We start from the raw sequence: 19,898 nt of genomic DNA on the forward strand, positions 1-19,898 counted from the left end.
GTAAGTTTTTCTCTTGCATTAGGGGGGGGGGGGGGGGAATTTATATTTTTATTTTATATAAAAATATAAATAAAGTATACTGAAAGACCTAACAAATTATGAAATTATGGAGGTCAGTAAATTCCCCAAGATTAATTCCTGAAGAGAAGGGGGAGAGGGGGGGACAACACATGGCTATCAAATATTTAATATTTTCATTCCTTGTGTTTAACCCACCTGAATGCATCTTTCAGTGTGGATGGTAGCCCAGGGTAGGGATGTGACAGTTGGTGGATGTGAGTCAGAAATGTCATCCTATGTTGTTAGCTCCTGTCTTCCAGCTCTGTCTGTGTGTCGTGCTTCTACCCACTGAAGGCTACAAAGCAGTGTGATCTAGAAGGACCATAAACTTAGAAACCTAATTCTGAGCTAGAATAATAGCTCTGTCAGTGAATGTTTTGGACATGGGCCAGATATTTATCCCTCTAGAATTGCATTCCCTAGTCTGGGAGCTGGGGATAGTTATAGAATCCATCAGTTACTCTATAGAGTGCTTTGCAAATGACAAATGCTTTTATATATGTTAAATATTAATATAATTTAAAGGATCTTATTGCTCTCAAGTAGAGCACAACCTACAGCTTATCAATTATGTGTTCATCCAGTTAATGACCTGACAGCCGAAATTGCATGTAGTCACAGACTGAGATGCTTCTGAGGCAGGTTTGCTTAATCCATTATCCCCTTGGTGTCCTTTGTTTCAAAAGCCCCTCTTTCTTATTCCATATTTAATGCTGAGCGTCTTCGCTGCCTGCTGTTGTATCTTTCAGTCTCTCTCACGTTCAGTACTTTGCATTTGCGACACCAGGAGTTTTTCATATTGTGTGAGATATATCTACACGGGAAAATGTGGTGAAGGTAACCTCAAAGCTGAGGTTAACAGTGGTTCATCTAATGTGGTATCCATTCAGTGAAAGAAGCTTAAGCAAATGCCAGGTAAAAGCTTTCTCCTGAGGCCCCACGGTGTTACTGCCTGTGTGCTGTATCCATCCTGACCCAGAAAGTCTTTCATGCAGTAAGACATCACAAGCCAAAACCAGGTTAAGTAGGCAACCCAACCTGTTCATTCATCCTCCTCCAAAACCATAAACCAGAAGCATTACCACCTGTACCCCCACTGTCTCTCTCATCTGGGAGCCTACAGATGGTAGCGGCAGGCTTATCTAACAAGGGTGTTCCCTTTCAGAGGTGGGATGGCCACTTAATGGTGCTTTGTCTGTCCAGGGACAGCTGTTGGCTTTTGGAGCAGAAGTATTTGCTGAACGCTGACATTGTCCCTGGTACTTTGTCAAAGAAAAACAGCCTCAGGGTGGCTACATAGTTCTCCCATGTCATGAAGAAGCTGGAGGTTTCTAATGGGTGCTCAGTCACAGGAGTCAACACAGCCTGCTCAGAGGGATACTGAGCAGTGATTTCCACCTAGATGTCCATCCCTGCTGGAAGTGGTTCTCCTTGTGCTCTTCATTGCACTCTCCCAGCCAGCATTGGGATCAGAAATACTCTTTGTCAAAAGCTGCCAAGCCCACAGTTGGGGCGAAAACTGTACTGCAGAGAGGGTGCTGAAGACTTCTCTTTTAAGTGAGCTCTGACCTACGCTTTGCATTTGTTGGTTTGGAGAACCAAATATAAAGCAAGATCCAAGAGTGCAAACAGTGAGCACACTAGTTCAGTTTTTTTCCTAAGATACAAGAAAACGAGCAGAAGTAACTTATTTCTGGGTTCTTCCCACTTTAAGTAGGGGTTTTCAAGTGCTGTAGGATTTTATTTCCTTCCTCTTCCCTCTCTGCCCTATCTCAATTTTCTGTTATCAAGACTACTGCATTTTAATTAAAAGATGCAAGTGGAACCAACTGTCATCTTCTCCCTTACATGCAGCCTAATTTGAAATGTCTTTCTAAAACAGGTTAGAATTTGCCTTCATCGTTTCTGCTCTAAACATATACATGCTATTAATTGCAAAGTGAGATCAGAAAACTATAACATTTCATTTTTCAAAGGCTTAGCTGTCTGAGCCCATTGGTAATTTATACTCTCTCTTGGTTCCTCCATGGCTCTGACTTTCTTATTGTGCTGGACACCAGTAAATGAAAACAAATGTTTCCATGGCAGCCTGTCTGTGGCATCTCTGCAGGCCTACATCAAACAGAGTGAGTTGCTGTAGGATTCAGATAGGCTGCAGAGCACGTGCAAAGCTGACGTCTTGGAAGGCATTACTGGTATCCCCTCTTCTTGGTGGGTGGGTGGTCAGCTGAGGTAGGAGGGGACTGGTAAAAATACACTGATTTTGGACTTTTTTCCCCTCCACTTTTTCTCAGTCATGCTGCCGCTGGGACCCGGGCAGTAGTTGGGTGTCCCATGCTGTAGCTGCTGCTACGCCTTTGTGATGAACCTCTGGTGACTTCGTCCCTGATGGAGAGCCCATTTCCTTAATGGGTTTCCCTGCGTCCTCAGGTGACTTCAGAATAGCATACTTGAGTTGCAATGGTGAGAAGTTTTAGTTCCAGATATGTAAAACCAATGTTTATAACATGGACAGAGGCAGACTGGAGTGAACAGGTCCCTTTCTGCCCTACACAAGTATGTGCTGAAACCCCTTTTTGGAGGCAAAATGGGCATGAAATAAATGGATTCTCAAACAGGATGGAGTATTGTATTTCACATGAATTTTTATTTTTCCTGTTAAAAAGTGAGAGTACATGGATGCTTCTTTAAAAAATAAGTCATTAAAGGTGGTCTTAGGACAGGCTTTGAAGAATAGAGAACAAGCAGACTTATTTCTGCTCTGCCACCACTGCCAGAAATGAAAGACAGCGGTGGCTGACTTCAGTGCTGCATGTGTTTCTTTTCCTGGCTTGCAAGACTACCTCTGGAGGAAAAACCCTTCTGTGCTTCTGTATGGCAGTGGGGGACCACATGGCCCCGTTGTCTCCATCCCCATGCAGCATCCGAGCAAACCTTTGCCCTGGAGGCATCTCAATGTGGACCTGCACACTGCTTTTGCATGGGGAGTTTAATAACATCGAATTTCTCATCCATTTTGAGGTAGGCTTTAAGGTCAAGAAGGAAACCTCTGTAATAAGATGCACTCTGGTTTCTGAAGGATACGGTTTCAGTTACCCCCTGCACATTTTAATTGTTTAATGGATTCCACATAGTGTCTTGCAAATGGCTTTACATGTGAAACTGATTACTGAATGCAAGAGGGATTTTTTTTAATAAGTCCTTTCCTTTTGACCTACTCGTTGCTTACATTTCAGTTAATTTAATATGAAGAGCTTTGTTTTAGGTTTTTGTTCCTTCCCTGGGATGTGTTTCAGTAAATGTGACTGGGTTGAGATGCATCGTCGTTGTTACACAGAATGTTTTCTGTCCCCAGACCTGCTAATTAGGGCTGACGTAGATTAGCCAGGGGATTCAGTTAAGGTCTATGTTACCTGACACATGTCAGTAGGAGTCTGAGTATTGCCTGAATTATGTTCCAGCTGAATAGAGTTAATACAAAACTCTTCTGGCTTGCTTTTTCCAAATACTGTAGGCAGCTTTTTATGAGTTAAAATACTTGTCAATTCAAAAAGCATAACGATCTGGAAATCGATACCAATGTTGTCCAGCTCATAGTAATCAAGTGTGAGGCTGAGCAGAAAGAGGTTTTTTGCTTCAGTTTGGTAATTGAAAGAAAAATAAAAATGTTTGGGCTCCCTTTTAGTGATGATGATGATGATTATTTCACTGAGGCTAAAGAAATCTAAATTAAAAAAAGTCACTTCAGATTGACCCAAGCCTTTTGGAAATACCACAAGGCGGAGAGAGGATGCTGGTGTGGCACTTGTGGAGCTGGAGCATTTCCTCCTTGCCAGGAAAGGCTCACCTCCCCCAGCTTTCCCGCAGCTCCTCGCGGCTGGGAATGTCTGGGCTGCATGATATTCAGGGAAAAAGTCTCTTATAACCTTGATAAGAAAATACACCTAAGCGATTAGACAGCTGGGGTCTCTTGTATTTCCTCCAGTTAATATGCAAGTATTTTACAGAGACTGAAGAAGAACCAAGAATGAAAACCAAGTCACTCCTTCAGATGTTGTACTGAGTAAACAGCACATTGGGCTTTAAATTCCACCTTTTGGCACAGGAGAGGACATGTTCACAATCAAAATGAATGCAAAAAGTTTAAAATAACAACACAAAATATTTGTATGTGTCCTCTCCACATACATTTTCTGCATTTAGTTCTCGTATCTCTTGCCTTTTGTTAATAGTTTCTGAAAGTGATTTGTGCAGTGAAATGATGGGTTTAGCAGGCAAAAATTTCCTTTTGATACTTTGGAGGTGCCAGCCATTTTTCATAATGGTGAAAATGATTGAGAGGGGTCAACCTACATTGACAAATACTTTCAGCTGCCCTGAAATTGCATTTTCTAGGGAACAAATGATTAGCTGAAGACTTCTTAGTGAAATGTTGCCTCTGGTTCCCTCCCCTTCTGTGCACCAATGGGACACAAGCCAGGCAACAGGAGCTTGTTCTCCATCTGGTGAAGTTTTAAAAAATTGTTTGGTCACGCACACTCAAACCCAGGTACTGCAAGGCTCATTGCTGCTTAACCAGTTTGCAAGCACCCAGGAGGGGATGATCTTTTACTTTCCTTTTACCCCAGACAGATAGAGGTCTTTTGGCTCCAGGGGTCCTGTCCTTGTCACTGTCCTTGCTGATGGCCCCACCAGGGTGAGACTGCGTCAAGCCCTCCACGTTTGTTTTCTCCAGGCTCGTCTTTCTGTGCTATGGTTTCTGTGCAGTTTGTTTATTTTTTTCACTCCAGCCTGGCAATGTAGGTCAGGGAGAGCTCTGTGGCTTTTAAACTCATATGGCAAGATTACTCTGTAAATCGGACTATGTTGACAGTAGAGCTTTTTCAACTGAAAATAAACAAAATGTTTATGGTTGATTTTTGCTGATATATGCCAGTAACTATTGATGTTACAGGTAGCAGTTGGTTCCCCCTTTCTGTATTGATGCTAGGCTTGTGCATCATTAGCAGTTACACAGGAGAGACGAGTGTTTGCTGAGGTCATCCAAGTATAGGTAGAATAAGGAAAATATTTATAACCCCCACTGGAAAGCTTCAACTGCTGTATTGAATCCCAAGAGACCCACTTGAGTTACTGCAGAGTAACTCTTGCAGGAGGTGGTAGGGCAATCAGGAGGCATTAAGCCAATGGATCAACTGCACGTCTAGTTAAAATCCAAGCCCAAACAATCTGTGTTCTCAAGAAAGCTGAGCAAGGGGGCTACTTTCTCTGTTGAAAAGCCTCCAAAATCGTGGAATAAGGTTTATTATTTTAGGTTAGGATTTAGCAAATGTGTGAGACTAATCAGTGTGCTGAGAATTGGACTGCTGTTTGAGAAATAGTATCCACTTTTTTTTTCCTTTATCAGAGGGTAGTGCTTGTGAGCTGTTACCAGATCTCAGTTTTTACAGTATGAATTCTGTTGATGCACTTGGGATGCCAAAGCATTTGCTAATCATCACGTTTGACAGGTATTTCTGTAGCTGTTGTGCACATGCAGCCGTGGCTGTTACGCTTCCACGTATAAAGACATGCTCCAGAGTATTTATTATTTCTCAGGTGCCCCCTTTTGCTGCTTTGCATTGCCATGAACAAAGTGCCCGCTTTTTTCCTAAGCATGCATACTGTGTAACACACGTGTTGGTACGCTTAGACCTCACGTGATGCAAGCGCTGGTGTGATCTCTGCTGCTGATGTAGAAGGCAAAAACCCTAATTTGGTTTGATGCCAGAATCGGGAATAGGTCACCAATCTTCTTACTGGGATTTAGCAGTGCTCTGGGTTTTTTTAGATTAGTGCTGGCTTTTTAGGATTGCAAGCTCAAACGGCATTAAAGAAGGTTGCCCCGATAAAAACTATGTCATGTTATACAATGTCATTGACACTTGCTGCAGGTATTAACTGTAGCATAGACAGTGTTACATACTTATCTAAATGCTTGTATTAAATACTTAGGTGTCAGAAAAGGTTATTTTCAGGAATGGTAATATATTTCAGTGCGCTATATTACAATAAATATTATCAATAAGCTGATAAATTGTATTACTACCATGATGGGAGGGAAAAAAAAAAAATTATCAGTCGTCACTGTATGTCAAAACACCTTCTAGGCTACTAGAAGTTTTCTTACGTGGCATTCATTTCTATGTGCAGAGCAGTTTGGGATAGAGTTCTAAATTAAAAAGCAGAGCTAGGCAAAACACTATTGCAGTTTGTATTTCAAACTGTTAGAATATATTAGTCATGTACTGGGATGTATATGCAGGTTCACACATAAAAAGTTAATAAAGAAATAGAACACTTGGAGAGGTTGTATTGCTATGCAGCTTTCAGGAAAAGCATTTCCTTATATGAAATATACTTACATTGAAAAAAGAAGTTGTTTTAACACAGCTTTCTGAAATTGCCTAGTTCTTAGTCCTCCCCGCATTTGACTAAATTGTTTTTTCAGTAGATTGTGTTTGGAATTGTGACCTGGGACATTTCCAAATGCAGTTTACGATTGAAGTATGTAAAAGATTAAATGGTACTTCCTTTTGAGAACCAAAAAATGAATGTGTTTTGCTTTGAACCTTTTCTTTTCATTGCCTGTAGGGTTTTTTTGCCACCTGAAAAGCTGGCAGAAAGGTCTTGTTCAGTATCTCCTACACATGCTGGTGAACTGCTTACAAACTGTATGAGAGTATTATGTCCATCCAAGGGATACGTGCATCCTCATAGATGTTAATTTGTAATACTCTGCATATGCCAAACCCAAGATTTTTCCCTAAGAAACATAAAATAGTTGGATTAAAAAGACCAGATTAGTTAATTTCTTTTATCTTTAAACTTTTCTATGTTTGTCTGTGTGGGAGAGGGGAGTGGGGTATTTGTTGTTAGCTTTGTCACTCTGTGTATCTTACTGCTGTCTTTGGTGTACAATGTTGTACTGGTAACTTCAGCAAAGTTTTTGTTCCAGATGAACTAAATGTTGATGTTTCTGGAACTGCCAGTGCCATTTTCAGCAAGCACAGCAGGGGATATGTAGGGGCCTAAATTTCAGTGGTTGAGTCATGTTAGGCTTTTAAAAGCTCTCATCCTGCAAGTTATATTTGCTGATTTTCTGCCAATTAACACTCCAGGAAAGATTCTTCATCCTATTCTTCTTCCTGGATGCTCCCTACTTAGCTTCCTGCTGGGGACTTCAGTTGCGAAATGGTAGATTTGAAGAAATTCAGGGTTTCTTTTCTCTTCTGTCACCTTTCTCCTTCATCTTCTTTTCCCCATGCAGAAAAACTGTGGGGAAGTGTAAACAGCACAAGAGCAAATCCTTTGAAAACGCAAATTACAAATGTGTAGAAGTGAAATGAAGTTAAACTTCTTTGGAATGACTTCTTCCATTTATCTTCATTGGGAAAAATAAACTTTATGCTATTTTTTTTTCATGTTCTAATCAAGATTTGTTCAGAAAACAGATTCTCCCTATCTGGAAATTTTCTGGCCTGAAGTGCAATGATTAGCTTCTAGAATTTCTCAGTTCAGCCCTTCATATCTTGACCAGCTCAAATTCTTTCAGAAAAAAAACACAGGAAATGTCATAGTATATAGATTTTTATTTCATTCATAGATAAAAAAGCGTTCCTTACCAGAATGACTGCGTGAGTTTAGGACCTCTGATTGACTCTCCATAGATGAAGAGGTGCTGTGATGTGGTCACCAACTCCTCTGCATTTGGAACCACACTGAACATTACTTATAAATTTGTATATGTTTGTGTATGCACATATTATGTGCATTAAACTATGTACGTATTTGCCTATGCATATTAAATTATGACATTTATGTGACATTCAGATCCCTCCCCCAGAAATGAGGTTCTCAATACAAAAGTGATCTTGGAAGCTTGCATACACTTGATCACTTCAGCTTGCAAGTAATAACTATTTGCTCAAGTAATGTTTTTTTTCTAGGATTGGGCCAATTTTTGTCTAAGTTGGGTAATTCATGAGGAAAGAATGAGAAAGTGTGTTGTCAGGAGGCTGGAATTCAGCGACTCAGAGACTCAGCTGGGGGAATTTGTGGGAAGAGAGTGCTCACTGTGGCAAGTACAAAGTATTCCTGACAACCAGTTAATCATTTACACTTGTTAGTGTTGCAAGAATAATTGCAGAAGCTGCAAGATGGGGAGGGAGAAACTTCCCTTTGTGTATGCTAGTTCTTTGTTGCCATATACATTTTAACTTTTATGGGTGTTTCCCTTGCGTTTGCATGGAGGAGACCACCATGTGGCCCATGCAGTGCAGAAACCGAAGTGTTGACCAAAGTAACTTGAAAATGCAATTTAAATTGAAACAGTAAAGTGAGATTAAATCAGTGGTCTGGACACAATTGGAATCTTTTTCATCATGCACATGGCAAATGAAAAAATTAGCTAATACTTCCCCACCAGAAAGAACGGGGGGAAAGGAAGAGGTTAGTACAGCTGTGTGCCAAAATATGTTACAGCATGCAAGGCTAGAGCCAGCCCACGCATTTATACAGTGCCATTGTTAAGATCCATTGGAAAGTGCAAATGCTAATTAGGAATGTGAACCAGATAACCTCAACATCAGTTAAAGTCCAATTATTCCTACCGGGATTTCATGTTACTAATCTGTTTGTCCTTCTTCCAGCGGTCATGCCCAACTAGAGTTATTACAGTAATTGTAGAGAGTTTTAACGCCAGGCTAGTGCTAGTGTGGCGTTGCTTGCTGGCAGCTTGACAGCTTTTCCGAGGAAAGTGGCAGTGTTGTGTTTGCATATGTATTCGTGCAGAAAGATATGTGCAAACTCTTTCCATTTAAAATCCAGGTCCACAGCTGCGATACTTGTTCGTCTTGCTGTGCTCCTTGACTGAACAGAAAGGGAGGTGAAGTTTCGGTTCATTGGGGTGCCCTGACCTTGCAATTACTGCGCAGTGGAGATGATGGTCATCGCTGGCAAAAAGGAATCCCATTACAGCTGTTTGGCTGTGGGACTCTTTCCCTCTTTGGCTTTTCCCTTGCCTGTAAAATTTGATCTGAATGTGATTTCTTGTAATTGCTTTTGAATGGGGGGGGGGCATACCTGCATGCTGCAGACAGCCCTTGCTCAGCGTTTTGCGTCCACATGAGACTGCAGCATCAGATGCAAAAATAGAACTGCTCCAAAATGCGACACTTTGGAGGCTGCAATAGCTTTCATTTCTAGCTGAGAGGGCTGTTTTCTGCTCTTCAGCTCCTCATCCTAGTTCCCTGTCAGTGAGAGGAAGGTAATCTGCTCATGAGTAAAAATAGAGTATGAGAGTAGGCTAACACTCTACACTTTAATCAGGTACATGACGATTAACCCCTTAGCACCTGAGGAGGTGCAGGGAGAGCCCAGTATGACAGCTGTGCTGGTTGGAAGGACTGGCGAGGCCCCTGATTTGAGCAGGACGATGGCCAGCACTGGGTCAGGCCAGCGGTGGCATTGCCTGGCCAATGTCCTGAAACCCTCTGAGAACAGAGGGTCCTCGGCCTTCCTGAGATACCAGTCCTGGTGCGGCATTGCCCCTCCAGGGAGAAATCTGTCAGGCAAAGGGTTGGATTTGGTCTGGAAGAAGCTGGAGTGGTGACAGGTTCTCAGCCCAGACACCTCTCTGCTGGAATAAAGCTAGGAAAGATGGCTGGTCTGGTAGGTTGGAGGTTACCCAGCAAGTGAAGGTGTGTGGTTCAGGGTGAGGGTGCATCAGAAGAGAGGCTCAGCCAGCATCACCAAGGTGGGTGCCAAAATGCCCTGCAGGAAGGTTGCAAATGGTCGCATTTCAGGGGCAGGGCAGGACTGCCAAACTTGGAGCCACAGCAGCTTGAAGGAAACATTTCTGAAAGATGGTGCCTCCCGGCGTGGGACAGTCAAGCCTACACTCTTGCACAGAAGCAAAATTTGTCTCTTGGAGGTGGCAGTTCTGGATCCTGATAAAACTTTCCTCTGGCACAACTAGTTTCTGGTTTGGGGAGTGCTGTCCAGCACATAACGTTTGAAATCTTCCTGATCTCTTCCCTATATCTCACTAAATAGCAAAGAGGGTTCCTGGAGATTTCCTAGCATGTGCAGACAAGGAAGTTGCGGTCACATCTTTCCATTAAATTGCTCGTTGCTCATTTCCCATGTAATTTTCCTCGTTGCTTGTGACAGTACAGTAACATATGGGTTTGGTAGCTTGATTGCTGCAATACAGGCTTTATTATTATCTGAGGGTCCTGATGGACAACAAGGTGAACAAGAGTCAACGATGTCCCCTGGCAGCACAGAAGGCCAGTGCTCTCCTGGGCAGTGTTGCCAGCAGGTCAAGGGAGGTGATCCTTCCCCTCTACTCAGCTCCTGGACTGCTGGGTCCAGTTCTGGGCTCCACAGTACAATGGAGACATGAACACACTGGAGAGAGTCCAGTGAAGGGCCACAAAGATAATGAAGGACCTGAAGCATCTCTTTTATGATGAAAGCTGAGAGCTGGGACTGTTCAGCCTGGAGAAGAGAAGGCTCAGGGGGATCTTATCAATGTGTATCCGTATCTGATGGGAGGAGTAAAGAAGACAGAGCCAGACTGTGCTCAGTGGTAGCCATTTGCCAGGACAAGAGTCAAGGGGTGCAAAGTGAAATATAGGAATTGCTATTTAAACGGAAGGAAAAAAAAACATTTTTACTATGAGGGTGGTCAAACACTGGCACAGGTTGCCTAGGGAGGCTGTGGAGTCTCCATCCTTGGACATATTCAAAACCCAAGTGGATACAATCCTGAGCAACCTGCTCTAGGTGGCCCTGCTTGAGCCAGGGGGGTGGACTAGGCAATCTCCAGAGGTGCCCACGATCCTCAGCCAATCTGTGATTATATTAATGTGCAATACATGTTTTGTGGCTGAAGTGATAATGTATCTATAACAAAGGCTTGTGTTTTTTCACTTTAATAATGTTCGTTTATCATAAGTAAGTTACAGCTTGTGGGCTTAATCATAATAAAGGAAAACTTTCTCACTATTTTTCAGCATTAAGAAATACCAGCCATTGTATCCAAATGTTCAACAGTGAGAATAATTGACTTTATAATAATCTTGTTATCCAGGTAGAGCTAAGGTGGAAGTACTTAATTTTTTAGCTCCTCACTCTCAGTGATGTACAATGTGCTATCTTGGTCTGGTGATCTTGTAAGGGGATGGGGCTGTGATGGAGGGATATGGGCTGAAGAAGCTGGTGTGGAGAAGTTTGAGCATGGACTGTTTCTGGAAAAGCCAGTTAGGGCATGGGAGAGCCTTTTGTAGCCTTCGGCCTCCCGAGGAGGGAGAAGCTCAGCACCAAAACCGAGGAGAAGCTGGCGAGGAGAGAGGCCACTTCCCCTCTCCCTTGCGTGTGGGAATCGCTGGCAGGCGCAGGCTTGCCAAGTTCGCCACTGCTGGCTCCTTTCACTGGGAGCTTGACCAGGAGGCTGCTTATTCCCATTCCAGCTTCGAGAGAGAGCCCTGACCTTTATAGAGCTGCAGGGAGGAGGCTGTGAAAAGCGTGAAGTTTTTGCTCCTGGACTTTTGTACTCATCAATCTATGTTTTGCATTCTTTCTATTGTCTTGATTTCGCAAAGCTTAAGCAGAATGTCTCTTTTTCCACATCTGCACATTTCATTTCATCCCATTCATGCCTGAAAAATAGCTAAGAATATTTCTGGAGGAGACTCTTGCCATATTTACCTTTCAAAAAAACTCTTCATTTATGGCGCCAGTATTTTATAGCATGAAGTCTGATTTTTTTTTTTTTTTTTAAATTCACATTTTTTTGGACTGCTGAGAATTGGTTGGCATTTTTGGCATTAACTTGTGATCTACAGTAGCTAGCAGACTGTCAGTCTTTCATCGTCTTAGACTTGTCACCCCAAAATGGTGGAAAGCAAAGGTTTAGGATGGGTTGAGGAGCTGTATGAATTTGTAACTTGACCTTCTCTTCTCTTCCTCCCATTCTCTCCCTGCCAAAGCAATGATATCCATGCCTTGTCTGGCATGCTTATTTGGGCACACAGTAAAATAAAAGCAATTAACAAGACCATGGGAAGTCTGTTCAGTTGCTTTACTTATTTATTCCAAACTAAACCTCTTAACTTCCCATGGATTATGCAGCTTCCCCTCGCTGTGTTTCTGTGCAATGATGTTTTAGAAAGAGAGTGTGCGTGCTCATGCCACGTGGGTACGAAGTGGCAGTGCTGCGTATATGCAGGTGCACAAGGATTTAGTTTGGTCTTTGCATTAGGAGGGCAATAGGGGTGGATCCATTGCTAGGCAGCCCCCACTCCCCAAATGATGGGAGCCTTCTGAATCCTGCTTCCACAGGTCAGCTCCGACCTGGGGAGAGGCACTCGGGGGCAGCGACGAGGCTACAATGTGAGGCTCATCTCTCTGGACACTGATGGGCCTTTCTGCAGACAGTGAGAAGGAAAGTGGTCCTGGTAAGGCTTCCCCTCAGCCATCACCAGTTCACACCTGTGTCTGGCGAAGAGAGGACCCTGACCAGGAAGGGCTGTCAGTTATACGTGGTATTTCTGATGTCATCTTGCAGCACCAGCAGGGTTTTCCCGTATCCTGATGCAGCAGGAATTTTGTGGAAAGTGTCTGAGTACAACTTGGGGATCTTGGTACCAGAGGAGGAAGTACATTTTGTCATGGACAAGAAATGAGCCATGCAACTTATTCCAGGCTTGCCATACTTATTTTCACTTGCCCACAATGTGTAGCCAAAGAAGAAATCCTGAGCACTGGGTTTTTATTGGTTTGTTGCTTTTTATTACAGCACAGCCCCACAGAACTGTTTCCTGCTATTCCCTATTAAAACACCGTACCTTGCAGCTGCTAGCTACTATTTCTCAAAGCTGACACCTGTGTAGCTGCATAGATAGGCCGCATAAAATAGCTCCTGCGTTGGCCTTGTGTGACTCTTAAAATTAAGAGGACATGGAAGTATTGTAATTCAAATACATGTAAATGATGCAGTGGTACAGACATAGTGTTTCCTAAAGCAGGTATCTTCTAGAGTTAACCTGCTTATTTCTCTCCATTCAGTATAACCACTTGGTTTGTTATCAGGTAGAAAAGCAAGAAATTTGACAAAACACAGCAGTGCTTGCTTATAGTAGAAATGTGGCTATTTTGGCTTGAAGTCTCCGAGTTGATTCCTTTCTGCACACTGACAGTGAGATCTTTTTTATCCACCTGATCCTCTCCATGGAGCGTCAGGTATAAACCCGCTAACCTCTTATTATTGACTTCCAAGTTTGGGGTGTGAAGAATTAACTAAACATTTGTTTGACCTTATAAAGGAGCTGGGGCATATTCATGCTTCCTACCACAGGGCAGAAAGCATGTGACAAGCAGAACAAGGCCCGAGCGTGGTTTGCTCAAATGATGCTGGAAGACACAGTAAATGAAGTTACAGCAGTACGCTTGCAATGCACTTCTGTGCCTGTTTTTTCTCAGCTGGAGAACACTTGTTAGACTCTATCAGCCACACTCTTCAGTTTCCCCATCGAGAAAAACATAGAGGATATTTCCCTGCTTCCTTTCTAATACACCGTCGGAGCCCCAGTAGAAATACCAAATTTAATATAAATTAGGTTACGCTGCACAACTCCCTCTATCATCTCTTGTAATGTTTTCACAGGGTTTTAGGCAGCAACCCTCAGTTCTTTTCTTTTTCTTTTCTCTTGGCTTGCTTACCACTTCCAAAATAGTTTGATCCCAGTGTTGGGCTCCACAGGTTTGTTGGCATAGTTGTGCCAGCTGGTATTGTGAAATATCCACCCCTCCAGCCAAGGCTGCCAGGCTGGCAGCTCTGTCAGTGGAGGCACATAAATTCAGAGGCAGCATTCTCTCCTCTTTTGTGTCAGCCTCCTTCCTGCATTGTGTTTGAAGAAAGTAGTGTATTTCCAGTCTGCTTCAAGTCACGTGTATGCTACAGATTAAGAAAATGCAGCCCTGATGTCAACTAAAATATTTATGTATGCTTGTGTTTGAAATGAATTGGGCAGATTTTTTCTTTTAGCTGAATTGCACTTAGGGAAGCAGATAACGATGAAACAGTGGCTCAAATAATTTTGGGTTTATAATAATTAATGTGTATTAAAATTGGCACATGTAGCTTATAAAGGGGACGTTTCTGTCTGCGTTTGGTTTTTCGGAGATTTTTTTTCTCAATGTCACATATAACGCTGAGAACTAGGGTGATATGAATTTTTACCGTCCAATACGAGAGATACTACGAAGCTTCTGTTAAGGGCTCTGGCTGTTGACAGTGAGAGATCAACGTGTTAGCAGTAAAGAAGGTTAGTGGGACACTGGAAGGCTGCTTTCTTACCCAGCTGCGTTCCCAGTGAGATACTAGGCTCTTTCAGTGATTTCAGTAGGTGGTGTTATCACGTTTCCCCGTATATGAGACAAAAAAGGATCCTGGAATCAGTCCACGTTGCTACCAAAGTGAGAAGTATCCCCACGTTTGATTTTTCCTTCAGTGGATCGCCCCCCAGTCACAGATCTGATAGTCCATGACCAGGAATATTTTGTACGGTTGTTGTTGCTACTATTGCACACCAAGAACGCCCAGGTTTGCTGAGATACGACTGTGAAAGAAGAGTTCTTCTCATTGAAACTTGAAACGTGACATGTATTGACTTATTTTTAACTCCGCAAGAAGACCCAAAGTTTTATGAAAAACAGATTTGCCCCATTCAGCAGATTATTATGAAGCTCCAGGTCAGTAGGTTTGAAAGATGGATGAGTTGAATTAAATAATTTTGGGGTTATTGATGTGAGGATTAACAGAAAAGGTGTTACTTTAACACTTATATTACTTTATTTTGCAAACGTGATTTTTTTTTTTCCTGTTCATTTCCCACAGAAACGCTCCAGAGGTCAAGTGCTATTTGACAAAGTGTGCGAGCATCTGAACCTTTTGGAAAAAGACTACTTCGGGCTAACATACAGAGACACAGAAAACCAAAAGGTAACCCACAAAACTGCAGCTGGCCTTTGGCATGTGGACATTAGAGCGCCCCGAGACACCCCTTCAGACAGTTGCAAACAGTCCAGAAGTTGTTTTTATCTTCCTTGCCAAGTTCTATTAGATATAGCTTGAGCTATTGTAACTCTACTTCTCAAGAGCATCCCCTGTGTTTCCGTGGCTTCCCTCTGTGCTGGCTGTTTATAACATGAAAGAAGTTAATTGTATAGCTGCTTCTCTTTCTAGTATGATTTATTTCATTACTGCTGTAGATGAAAGTCAGATTTACATTCATAGATACACTACTAAACATATAATACTAAAATACAGCTTAATAATACTGTGGTTGGGATACAGATAGGCAGGAGTTGATTGACTGCTCCTGCTAACTGCTAAGATAAAGTAAGGCTTTAAGACTTGACTTACTTTATCTTAGCATTATTGTTGATTTGGCTAAAGACATTAGTCTTCAGACGCAGTTGGTAGCAATAGTGAATCACATTCTGCTTGTCTGCATTTCAACTTTAGTATTAAATAAGCTGTGTATTAACAGTGTCCAAGATGATCTAGTGTGCAGGCGATATAGATGTATTGTTTTGGACACGTTATGATAAAAGAGAGAGTATCAAAGGATAATTTAAAATATACTATGTGATTTTGTGATTTTAAGATAAATATTTTGAAAGAAACCAGTAACAAAACTTCTTAGCAATATGTGCAGTAGCCCAGCAGAGCTCACCAGGTGAAGGGTTTTTGTGCTTTGCATGGCCTGAAAGGTCTTCCTTGATGGAGCTGGAGCTATTACTACTTCTTTAGCTGTTTATGTCTTGTGAGAATAACAGTTGTATTTTCTAGGCTTCCATTTGTTTCAGTTATATATGATACAAAAGAAATCGGTCTTTTTGTCTCTCTTTCCCCTTTCTTTACAGAATTCTAAATATGAGGATTTTGTTTCTGATTCAGAAAATCACTTAAGCAGACACTTGTTCCATGCCAGTGCAAGATAACACTTTAGCATATGCTTAGTTTTGAGTTGTGGTAAAGTTAGGCTGATGTTTAAGTGCATTTCCAGATAGGTGTGCTTTCCTGTACTGGAAAGACACGAATGTATTCATTATTAACAGGTGATTTAAAAGCACTAAACATTTATAGATTGCCAGTTACTTTACAGAGCTAAACAGCTAAAAGAATGACTGCTTGCCACCACATTTATTGATCAATAACATGCATATTTTTAATGTCAAAGTACTTAGCAATTCACCTCCCTCCTCTGCCATATAACTTCCAGCCAGACGATATATGTGCCCACGTCACGTGTCATCTTTGAAAATAGAAACCCTGATGCATCTTTAATTTCTTGGTACATAGCGTGCTTTCATGCTCAGCAATAGCTGGAGCTCTTTAGGCTCAATGTTTTGCACCACAGACCAGATTTGGACAGCTGCGAACTGGTTGTTTTTGTTGCGGGGGGGGAGGGGATTCTTGTGTTCTGCTTGTTTGATATTTCTTTAGTATTTTTTTTTCTCTGATACATTTGTTTTTCTTTCTTTGGAGAAAGTGGAACTTTCCTAGGGGAAGCGAACTTTTTGTTCAGGGCTCTGTGACACATTTTAAATATTAAGTTGATTCTGTTAGAGGACAAGGTAGCGGTGGCACTAAGAGACCCCAAGCTGCTGCACACCTCTTCCAGAGGAATTTGATCTGCTCCTTGGCATCCATGGAGTAGTAACACATCACCACGATAACTCCCCACCTCCTTGGCAGGGGTTTTGTCTCGCATAGTCACCGGGCTCTGCGCAGCATGGATGGGGGCAGCCCCCGTGCTGTGGTTCTGCCGCTGGTTTCCGCCCATGCTCCCTCTGCCCCAGGGAGCGCCCCATGCCCATGCCGGGTTGCAAATGGGGAAGTGCCCTATGCCACACTGGCTTATCCTCTAGCAAGGCTTTTCAGCCCTTCCAGGATTAGAGCAAAAAAACAACCAACCAAATAAAAAACCAAAACCCTTCTTAACAAGTTTGTAGAGATTTAATCTTCCCAGAAGAGACTCTGGAAAACGATTTCTGTCCATTTATTTTACTAATTTCTATATTTTTTTATTTCAAACCATTTAGCCCCTCAATGTCTGTGAAGGTTAATAAAAATCCTGCTTCTACCCAGGGCCACATCTTGGAAGTTAGTGTTATCCCTGCCTGCTGCTGCTCCAGGGAGAAAGGGGTGGCAGACCTTCGCGTGTTCTAGCTTTTACTCATAGCACTGTTTTAAGAATAATGTTTATTGTGTTTTCTAATTCAAATTGAAAAAAGGAAACATTTTCTTTGCAGAATTGGTTGGACCCTGCCAAGGAAATCAAGAAGCAGATCCGAAGTAAGCTTGTTATCGCTTGTGTGTTTATTTCAGGGGGTCTGGAAAAATTTCATTCTGTTGTACCCGGACCCCAAAAAATTTGCACAAAAAAGTCTCTTCCTGTAAACTGCCATCCATCTTTGCAAAGACACCGGACCTCTGTGGCACTGAGCGAGGATGCGAGAGGCAGAGGGGGCTCCCCAGCACGCAAGCAGGGCATCATGGGCACCAGGCGCCCATCACTGCCCAGCCCCTCTGGTCCACTGGGCTTGTTCATAAACAGCTGGGGTAACTCGCTGCTCTTGGGTTGACGGGCCTGTCCCACCAGGGTGGCCCCAGCACCAGGGGCTTGGCAGCCCCCTCTCCCCAGCCCCTCACCCCAGCCCCGCTGCCTGCAGGGTGAGGGAACGGGCAGGATGGGGCTATGGCCCCCTTCTCCATGCCTCCCCCCCAGAGAGCGTGCTCCCCCCAGGGTGACACAGCCTATTTCACAATCTTCTTTTGCATCCTGTCTCAAGTCTCTGGCAAAGGAATTACCTGCATCTTTTAGGTATTTTACCCCATAATGAGTGCAGGCAGTTACCGAGGCTCGTAACACATGAACTTGCATTGCTGAAATCAACTTGACGTTTGCAGAGGTGCAAAAACCTGAAGTTTGACATTACACAACATAACCTTAGGGACTAGGCCACATATATAAATTATTTCTTTGCGTTACTGATATTTATATCGTATCCAGGAATGCTGCTCGTGCCCCATCCTGAAGTACTTCACTGATGCAAAGATAGCACTCTGTCTAAAATATCTTTCCTTCCTGCATTTCTAAAGCTTGAACTTTGCTCCTAAAATGACCATTCAATTCACAGAGAACCAGTCAATTTTCTGCTTCACATGAATATTTTAAAAAGCTCAGTTGTTAAATTTAGCCATCTGCTATATTAGAAATTCAAAAACCTCTGGAAGGAAAACCTTGTCAAGACTGCCAAGCTTAAAATTTGACCTGCTTTTTTTTTCCTCCCTCACTTTTTAAAATTGATGAAATGTTTGTGTGTGTGACTTCTTTGGGCAGGAAAGCCTTAGTAGTTTTTTTGTTTCAACATTTTGTAAATGATCTCTTCTAGCAAATATGCTGGAAATGCTTCTTCACAAGCAAATACATCTGGTAGTCCACATTTGTTGGGTCAGGCCCAGCAAATGAATCACTTCCCTCTCCAAGATTCAGAGGGTTAATTTACACTGGCTGGAAAATTTCCCCACTTACTATGGGCAATCACACCTTTCCACCAGTATTATTTTCATTAAAAGTAAGTGATCTGCAATAAAAAGTAATGAAAATCTGCCTTTTTTTAATCTCTTGAGAAGATGGATCTGGAAGGGAAGGTGCTGTAGACCTCAGTGAGTCAAGTTGGGCTGATGGTCAATACAAGTAAAGCAGCTTGGCTCCATACCACTGATTTGAAATGCATTTAGTATGTGCCTGAGCCATGAGATAGACAATGAAAGGTTGTGACAGCGAGAGATTAACCAGGGTAGAAGAGTCTCGTCCTGGACTTCACGCAGGGGACAGTTGTATTTGCAGAAGATGACAGCAATAATTTGCTTGCTCTGTACGATTCACCCTAGAAGTTTGGAACCGGACAATGGTGGAAAAGTAGGGCTGTTACCCATGACACTTTCAAAGACACATACATATCTATATATAAATATATATATATAATCCTGCTAAATGCTGGTTGAGTTGTACAACACTCAGATATCTGTGATTCCACTGCAGACCAGAGGGATTTCATCCCAGTGGTTCAGAAATGAGGCTGTCGCCATGTGTGCAGCCCTTGTTCTCACCCCATTAGTTATAACCCACTAACTTGCACAGTGGTTGGTGGAAGTGAGGAGTGAAGGCCCTTACGCTGATATCTTAACTGTCCATGCTATACGATAGGCTATATCATAGGTTTGATATGTTTTGTGTGTGCCAGAGGAATAGATTTTCACTCCATGGCCCCTTCCCTCTGTCGTGGGGCCAGGTGTCACCCACAGGCCCCATTCCCATGTTGGGGCAGGTCTGCTCCCCGGTGGGGCCATGCCCCATCCTCGCTGCCAGCTTGATCTTCCTTCCACCAGCTTTTATGGCCCAAGAGAGTGGAAAAGTTCCTAAAATCAAGGAGCCCAAAAGTCTCACCAAGAGCTGATGGTAAATGTCAAAAGTCTTCTCGCACATTGAGCCTGTTTTCTCAGGTGTGTGGATGAACAAAGTGGATGGGGCTTTGCATGGGATGAAATTTCCTTGTTGTCTCTAAATAAATACTTCCAAACGCCCAGTTAGGACAACCATACAGTATTTCCAGGCAAGCAGACCTGTCCAGCACATAAGCTATCTTACCAGAGAGTGCACCAGATACGCCTTCCAACCCCATACTCTTCAGGAGGTACCTAGACACAAGGTGTCCCT

At 42.7% G+C, this 19,898-nt stretch overlaps 1 protein-coding gene across 1 annotated transcript in view; it reads left to right on the top strand.

Annotated features, from left to right (window-relative positions):
* EPB41L3 (erythrocyte membrane protein band 4.1-like 3) overlaps positions 1-19,898 on the top strand; it is a 64,363-nt gene that overhangs the window by 8,168 nt on the left and 36,297 nt on the right. Inside the window, exons 3-4 of the mRNA XM_010584838.1 lie at positions 15,005-15,109; positions 17,428-17,470. Of these exons, the coding sequence (XP_010583140.1) occupies positions 15,005-15,109; positions 17,428-17,470 (148 nt within the window). The remainder of the gene's footprint in view (positions 1-15,004; positions 15,110-17,427; positions 17,471-19,898) is intronic.

The sequence above is a fragment of the Haliaeetus leucocephalus genome, unplaced genomic scaffold (genome assembly GCF_000737465.1).
Source record: "Haliaeetus leucocephalus isolate CR32 unplaced genomic scaffold, Haliaeetus_leucocephalus-4.0 Scaffold1007, whole genome shotgun sequence".
Taxonomy (NCBI): domain Eukaryota; kingdom Metazoa; phylum Chordata; class Aves; order Accipitriformes; family Accipitridae; genus Haliaeetus; species Haliaeetus leucocephalus.